Consider the following 15,661-nt stretch of genomic DNA (forward strand, 5'->3'; position numbering starts at 1 on the left):
GGGATGGTCAATATTTGAAGCTTCTCGCTCAACGAAATCTGTAAGAATAAAAAAGAAAAAGAAATAGAATATAATAAAGAAATAAAGAAAATAAAGAAGGGCTAAGTCGAATATCTGAGAGGGCAGCTTAGGCAAAATAGAGTCTATTAAGTTAAAAACCCGAAAGGGCGATTAAGTAAAAGTTATTGACAAATTTTTTGGTCTGCAGACTTAGATTTCTCAAGGTTTTTTAGGGTTCTTTTTGTCTCGTTGGTCCATTCTAGAGGTTTTTAGTGTCCTTAGGTGCCTTCTGAGGTTTCTTTCCTTCACTATTCAAAGTTAACTTTGTTGGACTTGTTCTGATATCATCATATGGCTTATATAACAGATAGACAAAAGTTAAGTAATAATATATGGATTTGCATAGAAGATTGAGTCTATATAATCAAGGTTTCTATCTTTTGCCTTTTCTCTTTACTTAATTGTTTGATTTGTTTAGATCACTTCCAATAATTTTTTTATTAAACCTATTTCTCTAAACCCTAAATAATCCTTATATTTTAAAAATGCTAATTTATCCCTTCTCTTGTTACTTACTTGCTCTCGAGAATAATGCTTCTTTTAAGTATCTCTCCCTCAATGCTCTTCATAGTTCTTACTTTCCTCTATATTTCTCCCTTAATACTCTCTATAGTCTCAAGTTACTATTCACACCAGTTAGGATAATCTAGTCCAAAAGTATGTCATATTAATCATCTTTATAGCTATAGTACAATTTGTTCTCATTTCTATTTTATTCAAAAAATTCTCATAGTAGCTCTTTTTTTATAACCATAAGATTTGTTAAAAATTGTACTCCTTTCTGATAGATTCTATAGCAAAATTGTCATACCTGAACTCAATCAATTAAAACTTTCATTCTTTTATTATAAATCTAATAGCCTAACATAAAGAGTGTTGTTTAGATTTATCATTTTACATTAACAATAACTTGACCATTTTCCATTGACTAGCAATTTCGATTAGGAATAAAGTGTTGATAGAATTAAACTTAGGGGATGTTAAGTATTTGACTTTCAAACAAAAGCGAGCAACTGTAATTAGCGTCAGAATCCAAAGGTTAAAATGTCAGTTGCTCTTGAAATTTTAAATATAAAATAAATAAAATAAAAAATAAAAATACAATAACTATTAGAAACTGTTTACTTATTGAAAATTATGTGAGTTTTCTAAAAAAAAATATATTTTCCAAATAACTAAAATAAATCGTTGTAATCCCTTAACTTTTCTGTCATCAAGTTCTTCTTTTTATTCTCACAGGCTATGTCCACACGAGTAACCATAACAAATATCAAAACAACTAAAACTCATTGTTTTACTTATTTATTTATTTATTTATTTACTGATTTTATATTTTAAATATATTATTATATTGGTCGAACTTATGCGTTTTTAAAAATAGCGTAAACTACACGCCTTTAATGTCTGTGATTGAAGGATTTAAAAATAATAACTAGTAAAGTTGAGAAGTCCAATTGAATCAAAGTTGAGTTTGGAGGGCCAATTGTAAAAAATAGACAAGTTCAGGGGCTATTTATATATTTAACCATTAATTTATACTTTAAATATATTATTATTTTATTAAACTTATACGCTTTTAGATGACATTAAATATACGTGCAAAACGTATGTGACCGAAGAGTTTAAAACTAATAATCTGTAAAATTGAGAAGTCTAATTGAATTAAAGTTGACATCGTTAGACCAATTATAAAAACGAAACAAGTTTAGAGACCCATTTATATATTTATTCATATGTTACTCATATAAAAGGCCTTCCATATAAAAAACAGACACTAAACTATTTTATCACTGTAATCAATTTATTAATGACTATTTTTATTTATATATTTTACTTTCATTTTTAAATATAATCGGAATACATAAAAGATTTTAAAAATATTATTTTAAAAATTTATTACAAAATATATAATTCTCAAATATTCAAACTTTCAATTTCTAAAATAATTTATAATCATTTTCTTATTCCGATTACTTTTTTATGAAATTTTTTCATTAGAAGTGAAACTGAATAGGTTGCTCTAACTGTCAAATTAAGTTCATTTGATCAAATCCGTAGCTTCGTTTCCGAGTAGAGTCCAAATTCATAATTCTGAAGCGGACAAGCTAGGGTTTACTTTCATTTCTCTTTCTATTCTCCGTTCTCGTTAAGCTCTAGATCACTCCTTCTGATATCCAAAGGTACGGCGATCAAATCCCAATTTCGAAATTCCAATTCCTTTGTTTGATTTTTCTTACCACCGATTTCGATTTCACGCATTACACCTCATGATCTTCTTTGATCGCAAATTAGTTCCCCTTCTGCATCGATGCCCATTTTACTTGATATCTACGCATTTAAAAAACTTGAATTCTTGTTTTAGAATTGAGTTAAATGATTTCTCAATTAAAACGCCAGTTTTTTTATTTTTGCATTTGCTAAAAGCCTGAATCAGATAATTTCTTTTTCTTTTGACTTCTGCAGGTCTTTTGAAGAGTGGTTTAGGTTGAACTTGGACCATAAATAGCATGGTGAGGTCTCATTGCATCATGCTTGTAGTTATTTTTTTTTATGGGTTTATCACTGATTTTAACTGCCACTTCTTTTTCTTTGCCATAGAATTACCTTCTTGGAGCTTTCAAGCCAGCTTGTAATATCTCCATCACGTTTGCTGATGGGAAAACTCGCAAGCAGGTACCTAGTTTAGTTTATGCTAATAAGAAAAGAGAATTCATAATATTAAACTTGAATGATGTTCAATGAATTTTCACTTGTAGTTATAGTTTGGACTCCAGGATTCTTTAGCATGAAAAAAATGGATTGTGTACTTCAAAACAATTTCCCCTCCATTCGCTATAATTGTACAATTGTGTATATGCTGTGGTAGTGGATCATTCTTTGTGATACTTTGGATTGTTTCTTAAACCCATTAGGTTTATATGTCTAATGATTTCAGCATATTTATGTTTGTTTACATGTCTAGGTTCCAACAAAGAAGGAAAATGGTCAAACAGTTTTGATTCCACTTTTCCAAAGTCAAGAAAATATTGCTGGAAAGGTGAACAATTAGTAGCAGAGTTGTGTGTTATTTATGGTGTGAAACATCTTATACTTCTCGAAGTTTGTCTTTATATATATGATGTTTTGGAATTTCCAATCTGGCTTGTTTAGATCTCAATAGAGCCATTTCAAGGGAAGAAAGTTGAACATAACGGCGTCAAAGTTGAGCTTCTTGGTCAAATAGGTAAATTTTCTCTCAAAATTTTCCATGTGATAAATTTCTAGTGAAAGATAGGGTTATGCTACCTAGATTTACATGCTTTTTTTTTTTCTTTTATTGTATTTGAATCATGCCCTTAAATATTTTTGCATTCTTCAAGGAGTATATAATTGCTAATGACTCTATTGTCTAGAGTATCTGATTTTTCTCTTTGGTGGATAAGGAAGAACTTATTAATAGAAGGAAGATGTATACTAGTTAAAAGAAGGACAATAAAATCCTCTAAATAAAATGGATCTGAAAATAAAAGCGCTATCTTGCACATCAACAGCAGAAACCACTTTTTAAAACCTTATAAAATATAACATACTCAAAGAAGCTAGGAAGATGTTCATATCCCATAAAAAATTTGGAGAATAGAACTTGAACGCCAATATATACTGGGACACACCTCTAGCCCACTTATCCAGGTTAAGTTCAACATATCATTGTAGCTCTATGCTTAAAATTCCTAACATTTCTTACGAGCAGATTTCTTGTAAAGCTAATGCTCCTTAAAAGTACCAGAAAATCAAAACTTTGTATTATACATAACACATAGCAGAATTGGAAGTTGTTTGAGTGAGGCTTACTACTAAAATAGCATAAAAGCCATAATATGGATAATAGAGATTGTAATTAATTATTAGGTGGCCTTATTTGCAACTACGACAAGTTATGTTTGGCCTTTTACCCTTTGACCACAACTTCACATGGTACTCTACCCTTCCAAATAAAATTTACCAAATGGTAAAATAGGATCGTTATGAATAGGAATAAGAAACTTAAAGAATAATCTACAAGAAAATAGAACTGACCCGCTTATATTTGATATTTAATAAATTAATAATTCTATTAACTGATAAAATTGCAAGGAACTAACTTTGTTCCTCATTGAATAATATAAGATTCTATTATTAAATTATGATCAAACCTTGGAAAAAATTATTTATAATTATTAATATTAATTATTAGAGAGAATATTTAAAAGAAAAACATCAAATGTCTATATATGTAATTTTTCTTAGTGTTTATTATTTTAATGCTTATGATTGATGGTAAATTTCAAATATAAGAAGCTATTAAGTACAAGAATTTTAGTTCTTTGAAGTTATCATATATAAAGAAAGTTAATTTTTTACACATGTGCCACCAAAAGAAGTGAAGCCAAAATTGTATTCCCTGTAAGAAAAGTACAGTCATTATTTTTTTTCTTGCAATTACCTCTTCGATTGAAGACTAAGTATTTAGCTTGTATTTTTTATTATTTAATTTTTTTAAATAGTAATTTATTGATTTTAAGTTTATATTTGTGGTTTGTTTTGAATACATTAGTCACATACTATTTTATAATATTCATTCTTTATAAACTTAATAAATTAATATTTCTAATTTTTAATAACTTCTTAATCCAACAAGTATATTAATTATAAGAGTCAATCGTAACAAGATATTTAAGTGTCTAAATATTTTTTATTTAGTCTAAAAGTGTTTGAAAAGAAGAAATAATCAATCAACTGACCTAGATTTTAACCCCAATCTAATTGGGGCTGGCCATGTGTATTTTTTTTCTTTTTTTCCTCTTGTTTCATTGTGCTTATGGTTACATACATCTATAGAAGCTTAGGGACTATTAAATTGTTCTTTACTTCTTCATCCTAAGTCATCACAGACCTTCCTTAGAATTTTCCATTCAATAGCTTCAAATTTGCTAGTCATATAGTCAACTAGTGTTTATAGTAAGTGAAGGATGTTTATAGGTTCTTCAATAATTGGAATCACCATCAAGCAATAGACATTTGTGCACTTCTTTCTCTATTTTCTTTCTTTCTTCTTCCTCTTTTCTTCTTTAATTTATAAGTGCCACTGTTTTTTCTTTTTGCCAATTGCCCATGAGTTTACAAGACGTGGACTTCTTTTCAAAGACATAAAGTAGGGGGTCTAATCTAGTTAAATTGAGTCAATTCTATGTAGTATGTACTAATTGAACTTAAATACACATGAGACGAACTGCAGATTTTATAAATTAACTTTACAAATTGATTATTATTATAAAAGAATCACTGCTTGAATTGGTTAGGTTTCTAGTTGATTGAACTCTTTTATGATTTGCAATTTCTGTTGTGCCAATTATCTGAATTTAGTAGTTTGTTGGTCAATTGCTTTCATAAGATTTATGACTTTCAGTTTTTCCTTTCCTGTGGTGAAATTCATAATAAATTCATTCCACTTTGCAGAGATGTACTTTGACAGGGGCAATTTTTATGACTTTACTTCCCTAGGTGAGCATGCCTTCACTCTCTAGTTTTTTGTGTTTTACATTTTGTTTATGTTTCTTTTATTTATTTGAGGAACAAGATTTGATTATTATGTTCTGAAACCTAATCTAGATTGAATAAATCCATTAACCAACTTTCTATCCTCCTTGGTTTACTGTTTTATTCCCTTTCTTGTTAAAATCCAGGTTAACATTGTGACCAATGGTTACATAAGCTCACTTGGGAAGAAACTTGATCAGTTTGATTGTTTGCTGGTTTTCCATTTTACAAAGAAAATCATTGAGCATATGTGATTAAGGGCTTGAGTGAACACTTTTATGGACAAATGCATGTCCGAAAGAGGCCCTAGTTGAGACTACTTTTGACAAACCTATGAAGCATGGACATGGGCACGGGCTTGGGACACGACATTTTCTAAAAAAGTGAGACACGGATATGGCAGGGACACGACAAATTTAAAAAATATATATATATATTATGATAATTATTATAATAGAAATTTATATAATAATGTTTATAAAAATTAAATTAGAAGTCTAAAATACTTTCAACCTCTTCATCTTCACCAACTTCATCTACAAACAACAATATCTGAGAAGGAAAACAAGTTGTAGAAAAGATCTTGAGATGGAGAGAAAGTGGAGAACAAATCGAAGAGATAAAGAGGTAGAGAGAGATTTCTTTATGTTGAAATAAGCGTGAGACATAGAGATTAAGTGTGGCTAGGGTTTTCTCAAAGATTTATTTTTTTATACTTTTACAATTTGGTCCATTAACTTTTTTAGTTATTTTAAAAAGTACCCATATTTTTCAAATGGTCTAATTATCAATTAAATCCTAAACTTTTACATTTTTTAACAATTTTATTCAATTGTTTCAAAGTTTTAAAATAAATATGTGTGCTTTTAATTTGTTTTAAAAAACATATAGTGATGACAATTTTTGAAAATTCCAAGGTAAGAAAGATGATGTTGTAAATCGACTGTGCTTACTTAAAGAATAATAATTGTGAATTAGCAGAAATAGTTTGTCTTAGATTTAACAATATGACCATTAAAGGTCTTACATATGTGCATCCTTTCACAAATCTCACATATAAAATGTAAATTTTTTTTTGCTGAATCATTAATTTTTCTTTTAGTAAGAAGACTTGACTTGCCATGTCATTTTCCCGATTGTAAAATTTCAAAAATTGTTGCCGAAAAGAGTTTTTAAAAATAAATTGAGCCTATGGGTCTTTGTTTAAAATTTGAAATAATCGAATAAAATTATTAACAAATATAAAGTTCAAGATTTAATTGGTAATTAAGCCTTTTCAAATTTACCTCAAAATTTATCAAAGTTTATTATTTCTCATGTCCCCCGCGCGTCCCCGGTGTGCCCACTGGTTAAAAAATGAGCAAAGGACATGTTTTCTGGCGCTGGCATGTCTGCATCCCCAAAGTATCAGAAGCGCATATGGCAACCCCCTAGTAGTGTCGGTGCTTCATATTGACAAACACACTTCTTTGCTTTGATCAAAACTTGAAAGTATTGAAGACTTATGGAACCTTTTGGTTATAATTAGTCTGGATTTATTATTTCGTCAGTCTTAATCCCAAACCTAGCTGCTTTTCACAAAACCATCAGGGGTTTATTTTTGCCAATAGCAGTTCCCTCACAAAGGATGAGCTATAATTTATTTTCTATTCAGTCGTCTTTACTCCTTTTTTTATAATTAACTGAAAAGCTTGTATACTATCCAGTTCTATTATAGACATGGTTATATATCATCAGTTCATGTTTTTATGGATAAATCTTACCTGGAATCTTGTTGGTCTATGTTTCTTCATATATTTCTGTGTTTTCTTCTAGTTAATCTAGAACAAAACTGATATTTAATATCTCATATTTGTGCATTAGATACAATTTCTTGTGTGCATGAATAGGTTCTTTCATTTATTTTTCTAACAATGATAAAGAATGTTATATAATATGTGACACTGTTTTGGATCTTTGTTCATCTCCAGTACAACACTTCAATGTTGGAAAGACACCCCAAACTAACCTAAACATGTTTTTTTTACTCAATTCTTTTTAAATGTTTGCTTATGGTTGAGAACAATCTAGTCATGTCATCTTTTCACAGCCAACGCCTTAATTCCAGTTTTTGTAATTAAGCAAGTTTATATAAGTGATTGATTTAATCTCCATTTGCACTTTGAACTCAAACATAGTTAGTGTTAATACTATCTAGAGAAAGGTAATTGTTGCATCGTGGTCATGATTTGAATTCTCTTGCTTGCAGTACGCGAGTTGGATGTTCCTGGAGAAATATATGAAAGAAAAACATACCCATTTGAATTTTCTACAGTAGAAATGCCTTACGAGACATATAATGGGGTAAATGTCAGGCTTAGGTATGAAATTGCTAATTCTTAATTTTGTCGAGGTATCCTTGTTAAAGTCTTTGGTTGAATATTTTCACTGATGTTTTATGGACCATCTGCAGTTTATTTGTTACTATATATCAGTTCAATGATCGATCTGATTATGGCAGTTTAATTACATAGAGCAAGTGTTTAGATTCTTTCCTTCCATCTATTTTGTGCCTCTAGGTATAAAAACTTATTGGTAGAAACTGTTGCTTGATCGTTATTGATATATTCTGCTGGAGTCTGAATTGCCTTTTTCCTGATCTAAAAGCAGTTTTTTTATTGTTGAACTATTTGATAGAAGTTCTGATTAACTATGATAGCTCCTTCTATTATTGTTGTTTCTGGAATCTTAGTTGTTGCAGCAAATTACTAAAAGCCCCATGACTTTTGACAAAACCCACAACTACATCCGTCTTGTTTGAAAATTGTATGAAGTCCTCACTTTTTACTTTCAACGCGCCTTATTCCGCACAGTACTATATATTTTAGTTACTAGGTTCGCTGTAGATAACATTTTCATCCTTGAGTTTTGCAAAATAGTAAGGGACTATAATGTTGTTTTATATAAAATGTAATGAGTAAATGTGATTTTACATAGAACGTAAGGGACTAAAATATGATGTGCGGACTAAGTGGTATGTTTTTTTTTTTTTTTTTGTTGCTTTAGAAGTTTAAGGATGATTCCATTCAGTTTTGAGAGAATTGGATGTAATTGTAAAAATTTTGCAAAAGTAAATGGGTTTACTCTAGTAATTTGCTCCAGTTTCTGTATAGTATGATTTCTTCTGGGTATTGTAATATTAACTGCTATATTGAGGATTTTTCAAAAAAAAAAAACTGCTATATTAAGGACCAAAACATAATATTGCATACATATAACTTTTCATTTGTGCTTGTAGAATAATTTATTCGTGGACAAATTTCTATCATGTCCTTAATGTTGTATATGGATGTGGACATGATGTCTTGATCATAAACAACTGAAAGGAGGTCTATCTCTGTGGCTGTAGCACTCTGCATTTTAGCTTCCTGTGTAGTTGCCAATCATGAATATCAATATCGCAAAAGTGGATTACTGATAGGAGTGTCTAAATAGAATGTTTTAGTTTTCTACAACAGTGGTGTTTTTGAGATGATAAAGGTGAATATGATGTTATAATATAAAAATAATGCCACAACACTTTGCTTCTTTGCTGTCTTACAGGTATGTTCTGAAAGTGACTGTCAGTCGTGGTTATGCAGGAAGCATCATTGAATACCAGGACTTTGTGGTAATATTCACATCTTCTTTCTTTCTAGTTCATTCATGCACAACACAGCCACTAGTTATAAATTTCTGGGGCATGCTATTGGGATCTGTACTGGAAACACTACATATTGAAGTCCTGAATAGTTAGTCATCTATTTATCAGTACCAAGGTAGTCCAAAGCTAAAGGCACACTCAAGGTGATAAGTCCTTTTATTGCCCAAGGCGCAAAGCGCAGAAAAGCGCCCGCCTGAGCCAAGTGAGGCGCAAATTTCCATACTTAATGCTTGTTTGAAAATTCAAGGCAATAACACGTATATAATTTAAAGGAAACATCTGTAGGATAAATAAGAATGCTCCATAGTAAGAAAGACAAAATTCCTATACGAAGCATTAAGTTAAGAAACATAATAGAGAAACTTAATGTTGCACAATAGAATCATATTGTTGTTAAGTTTGTTAAATTATTTGAAGTTAATTCAACTAGAAACAAGATTACTGTTTGTTAGTAATAGAAAAATCAAAGTGAATTAAATTACAAATCAATCTCAGATATTCAAGTAGTAGAAAATTTAAATAAATCAAATTTGAATTAGTTCAAATCAGTTAATAATAGAAAGGTAAGAAAAATTATATGGATTTGGTCATTTACCTGCACGTTTGCACGGATGTTATAATTTTCTTTATTATAAAATATAAAATAAGTTTATAGACAAAATCTAATAGAATTCTCAATATTTTATAATTATTCATCGCATTTTAGAAAATAATAATAATATAAATATTTTAGAATATATTTTTAATAAAATTTCTAATGTTTAAGATTTTTATTAAAGCAAAATATAAAATTTATCCTTAATGGAAATATGTGTAGCATAAATAAGAATGCTCCATAATAAGAAAGACAAAAGAAAATGAAGATAACTATAAAGAGCATCAAGTTAAGAAACACAATAGAAAAACTTGATGTTGTAGAATAGAATCATATTATCGTTAATGTTGTAGATATATTTTTAATAAACTTTCTAATGTTTAAGATATTTTTAGAGCAAGATAAAAAAATTATTTAAAAAATACTTATTCATTGATTTCTTAGTTATATATAAAATTGCTACAAGTATACTTGATATTTCTAACTTTTAAAATAAAAAATCAATGTATAATTAGGAAACTAATTGGTTAATTAATATAATATGAAACATTTTCTAGAATTAGAATCAATATTAGTTAACGTAATATTAGAAATACGATTAAAATGCTATTTTTAGGATAAATATCATTATTTTATTAGGAAAGTAACTTATTAATTGATAAATTAATATAAAAAATCACACATAAACTTGAAACTCATGTGTCAAAATTAAGTGCAGATATTAAAAGAAAAATCCTGTGTTAAAAACAGTGAGGCATGTCAAAATTTTTTATGACTCAGGATTTAATATATACTAGTCATGTATTTGTGCGTTGAACGATTGTTGTGATTATTTTGATTATAAATACAATATAAATTAAGTTTATAAAATAATTTAATAGAATTATTAATATTTTTTAATTATTTGTCATATTTTTAAATAATAATATTAATTTAAAAAATTTTAAGTCTCATCCTTAATAAATTTTATATTATCTTAAAATATTTAATGCAAGAAACATAAAAATAATTTTAAAATATTAATTAGATATATTTATTATATTTAAAATTAATACTACAATATAATTGATGTGTTATTTTCTATGATTAAAATCATTGTTTAAGTTAAAAAATAATTTATTAGTTAATATATTTACTATATGATAAATGTAAAATTATACATCAATATGGTATTATATGTCAAAAAGATTCTATATTTAAGAAATAATACTATAAGAAAAATATTTATGTCTTGATTTATTTATTATGTATATAATCTATATAATTAATATGCTACTTTCTAGTAGTAGGAATCTTTGTATAATTAGGAAACTAATTTATTAAGTAATCTAATATTTACAATATAATTAAAATGTTATTTTCTAGGATTGGAATCACTGTTTAGTTAGGAATGTAATTTATTAATCAATAAATTAATAGAAAAACCATAAAATTTCAATTAAGGTTGAATTTCACTTATAAAAAATAAGTACAAATGTCAAAAAAGGTCCTATAGTGACACATGTCAAACAATTCTACGTCTCATAATTTAATATATATATATATATATATATATATATATATAATACTTATATGTAAAAATAAATCACGTAAATGAAAAGATTTTATATCTAAGAAATAAGTACAGGTAAAAAAATATTATTGTCTTGCTTTATTATTATTATATATAATTAATATGCTACCTTTTAGTTGTAGGACTCTTTGTATAATTAGAAATCTAATTTATTAAGTAATATAATATTTAAAGTATAATTAAAATTCTATTTTCTAAGATTAGAATAAATAGATTAATAGGAAAAAAAATATAAAATTACACATAAGCTTGAAGTCCATGTGTAAAAGAGTAAATACACCTGTCAAATAAAAATTATGTGTGTCAAAATAGCTACACATGTCAAAAATATTGTCTCAGAACTTAATATTGATATAGATGTAGATATAAAAAAGATAAGTACGGACACAAATATCAACAAAGATTAATGTCTTGATTTATTTATTATATATATAATTAATATGCTACTTTTCAGTTGTAGGAATCTTTGTATAATTAGGAAACTAATTTATTAAGTAATATAATATTTAAAATATAATTAAAAAAGCCACATCATGTAGAATTTCAATAAAAGAATATATGTGGCATTGATGTGGTTATATAATAATTTATTATGATATTAAATAGTAATAAAATAAAATGATAATATTAAATGCATTTTAAAATTAAATATTAATCAAATAAAATGATATTATTAAGTGTTTATTAAAATAAAATGATAACTAAATATAATAAAAATTAGTGATTATATAATGCCCTTAACTTACTATATATCTATTATTTTTTATTATTTTCTATGACCATTAAATTTTAAAGTAATTAAAGTAAAATGGTAATATTACGTACTTATTAAAGTAAAATGGTAATATTAAGTACTTATTAAAGTAAAATAATAGCTAAATTTTCTTATAATATAACATATTTGTAGTCAAAATAAGATATTTTAAACTAAAAATTTAAATCATAAGATTATCAATAACTGTTCATTAGCATAAGTAAATTGCTAGTTTAAAATATAATTAAGATGCTATTTTCTAGAACTAGAGTCATTATTTAATTAGCAATATAATATATAAAAGGAAAACATAAAATTACACATAAGCTTGAATTCCATGTGTCAAAAATAAGTAACACATGTCAAAAATATTTTATATCTTATAATTTACTATAGATATAGATGTAGATATAGATAAATTCAAAGTTGTTCTGGCAGTTTAGTTAAAGCTATTCCGAAATATAATAGAGAAGAGAGGGAGGGAGCACAGAAAAATAAAAGTTAATAGGATAGACAAAATAAAGAGATAATTGGAAAGAGTGAAAAAAGAAAAAGCAGAAAACATTTGTCAATAGTCTCCCTACAGAATAAACTTTTGGCCCTGTTTTAAGGATGTACAGGTCATTAACGCCTCTCGCCTCATGAAAGGTGCTCTTTCAGTGCAAAAAGCGAGTGCCTGGCAAATGGGATGGAAGGTCTAGTAACCTTATGACTCTTCATCTTGCCTGACCGATTTTCACTACACTGATCAGTACCCATGGAAAAAGGTCAAAATCATTATTGTAATGGATAAAAATAAAACCTTGGTTGTTGAGCAGCTGTTGGTATTTTTTGCATAGGATAGTGTAGTAATGCTTGCATTAATTGCTCATGTTACTAGCATAGCACTCTTATCTTTATCTTAACATCATGGTAATTTATCAGGTTCGCAACTATTCCCCACCTCCACCGGTGAACAACAGCATCAAGGTAATTGTGGTCATTAATTGTAATGTGAACATAAAATGTAGCTTTCACTTCTCAATTTGATGCAGGACAAGAATATTGGGGTAGAAATTTAACTATTGGGTAGTCTTTAATATTCCTATTGTCAATAAAATTCCCAACTGCAACCAAATCTGAACTTGCCATATAATAAGTTAAGAGAAAAAAAAAATTCTTAATTCCATAATTAAGATTTAATTTCCTAATTTGGATATTCTTGTCCTGCATCACAATTTTCCATGTCTGATGACTCTATGGTGCTTGGTGGACATCTCTCCAATTTATTTGTAAAGGAGCAAATGGGCATGCCATCTAGGGCTGATAATCAAGTCTTTCCTTTTTAACTTCTTATTTCTTTTCCCATGGTAAAATCTTCTTTTTCTTATTGTTGTGAAAATATACTTTCTTAGTTGTAACAGTTATAACTAGCTGTAGTTTCCCATCCCAAAGGCATGTGCAATCGCAGTGGATGCTAGCTGGCCCATTAAGGATGAAAGTTTAGCTTACTACAAAATTCTGACAATAAGAGATTTATGTGCAATAGTTGTGGCTATCAAACAGAAAGGATCAGGATGTTCCAAGTAATGTGGTCATTGAGGTTATCACAATTTGATAGATATCCTTGAATGGGATGCCTCCTTGCACATAATCAATAAAAGAATTGACTTAATAACAAAGATTTTAGAGTCTTTTTTCTTTTTCCATAGACACTATCAGCACTCTTTTCTTAGCATGTTGGCTGGCATCCACATCAACAGCTCCACATGCCTTTAAGATGGAATCATAGAGCTGGCTATGATTGATTCAAAGAATTGGCGATTGTTGAAAATTTTGGAAAACTAGTCTTTTTATTTTATTTTATTCAATCTTCTGTGCTTGCATCTTTTGCACCCCTGTAAGTTGAAATTGAAACCATAGCTCCATGTGCAGAGCCAAACAAGCATGTTTTTCTTGTCATGTTGATCTTTATATTGATCATGATCATTTATGCAGATGGAAGTTGGAATTGAAGATTGCTTGCACATTGAGTTTGAGTACAACAAAAGCAAGTAAGTCTACCACTGACTGGGCCTTCAATCAATCTCTTCTTGATTGCTATGCTCTTTTAGGCAATAGTTATTTATTTGTCATGGGATATCGAGGTCTGTAACCTGAAAAGATTGCATCTTTATTCTATTGGACTATATGGTAGCTGCAGCTGTTCATGCAATCTGTTTGCCTTCATCTATACCTGTATATGGCTTCACGCAGGTGAAATATTATGTGGCCTGGCAGTTTGGTTACAGCCACCTTGGAATTTAGGTTGCCTAGGTTTAGCAAGTGATTTTTGTAACCTGTGGAGTCTAGTCACTAGATGAACTGTACATGACTAATCTTCTGGTATGTAGCTTTGGAAGGGTACATCTGTGCAACTCATCAGAAATTAAATTGTACAGGTACCATCTCAAAGATGTGATTATTGGCAAAATATATTTTCTTCTTGTAAGAATCAAGATAAAGAATATGGATCTTGAGATCAGGCGCCGGGAATCAACAGGAGCAGGGGCGAATACACATGTTGAGACAGAAACACTAGCAAAATTTGAGCTGATGGATGGAGCTCCAGTCAGAGGTATGTTCAGCATTCCTGGTGAAGTTAATTGCACAATGTAAACAATAGAATCACTGATACAGTATGGCCAACCGTGCCAAGAGTTCTGTTTCTTGTCCCTCACCGTATGTGCTGTATGTCATTGGAAGTTCTAGATTAATGTTTATGGACCATTAACGTATACATATACCTGCAATGGGCTAAAGCATTTGCTCATTTTCACAGGTGAATCAATTCCAATCAGACTGTTCCTTAGCCCATATGAACTGACTCCGACACATCGCAATATTAACAACAAATTCAGTGTGAAATATTACTTGAATCTTGTTCTGGTTGATGAAGAGGATCGACGCTACTTTAAGCAGCAAGAAATTACAATATACAGGTTGCAGGAAAATTCCTGATCTATTATCATGCTAGAACAGGTATCTGATCCCATGAAAGGAGACCAGAAGATTAACTGCCGCATGACACATTGTAAAGCTTTAAAGTTTTAAAAATTAAGTTAATAGGCCTGAATCAGAAAAAGTATTGTTGGAGCAAGGTTTCTGTTTTGGATATTTAATTCAATTGGCATTGTATACTTGCAGTCGCAGTTTCCATTTTACACTGCTGAAATCGTGTAAATGAGCCACCTTTGGATGTGAAAAATTTGGATTTACTCTTACAATTTTATAGCTGCTATTGTGACTTGCCATTGCCATAGATCGTCTCCCTGTAGGATCATGTGCCATTAATCTTGATGCTGGTTATTATGAATATAGGGATAAGTAAAAAAGAAATATCGACGAAAAAGGTTTTGTAGTTATAAATCGTGATAAAAATAAATATTTAAAAAAAAAATTGATTTATAAAGAATTAATTAT

The 15,661-nt window shown here is 28.8% G+C and overlaps 1 protein-coding gene across 1 annotated transcript; it reads left to right on the top strand.

Moving 5' to 3' along the window:
• The first annotated feature begins 2,052 nt into the window (after positions 1-2,052).
• LOC8276863 (vacuolar protein sorting-associated protein 26A) lies at positions 2,053-15,472 on the top strand. Its single transcript, XM_048377784.1, has 12 exons — positions 2,053-2,240; positions 2,524-2,570; positions 2,659-2,733; positions 3,023-3,097; positions 3,211-3,283; positions 5,536-5,580; positions 7,865-7,976; positions 9,199-9,265; positions 13,145-13,189; positions 14,198-14,253; positions 14,641-14,816; positions 15,021-15,472. The coding sequence occupies exons 2-12, from the start codon at positions 2,568-2,570 to the stop codon at positions 15,197-15,199; spliced, it is 906 nt and encodes a 301-aa protein (XP_048233741.1). The 5' UTR covers positions 2,053-2,240; positions 2,524-2,567; the 3' UTR covers positions 15,200-15,472.
• Positions 15,473-15,661: the final 189 nt, after the last annotated feature.

Source organism: Ricinus communis, chromosome 1, assembly GCF_019578655.1.
Source record: "Ricinus communis isolate WT05 ecotype wild-type chromosome 1, ASM1957865v1, whole genome shotgun sequence".
NCBI classification, from domain to species: Eukaryota; Viridiplantae; Streptophyta; class Magnoliopsida; order Malpighiales; family Euphorbiaceae; genus Ricinus; species Ricinus communis.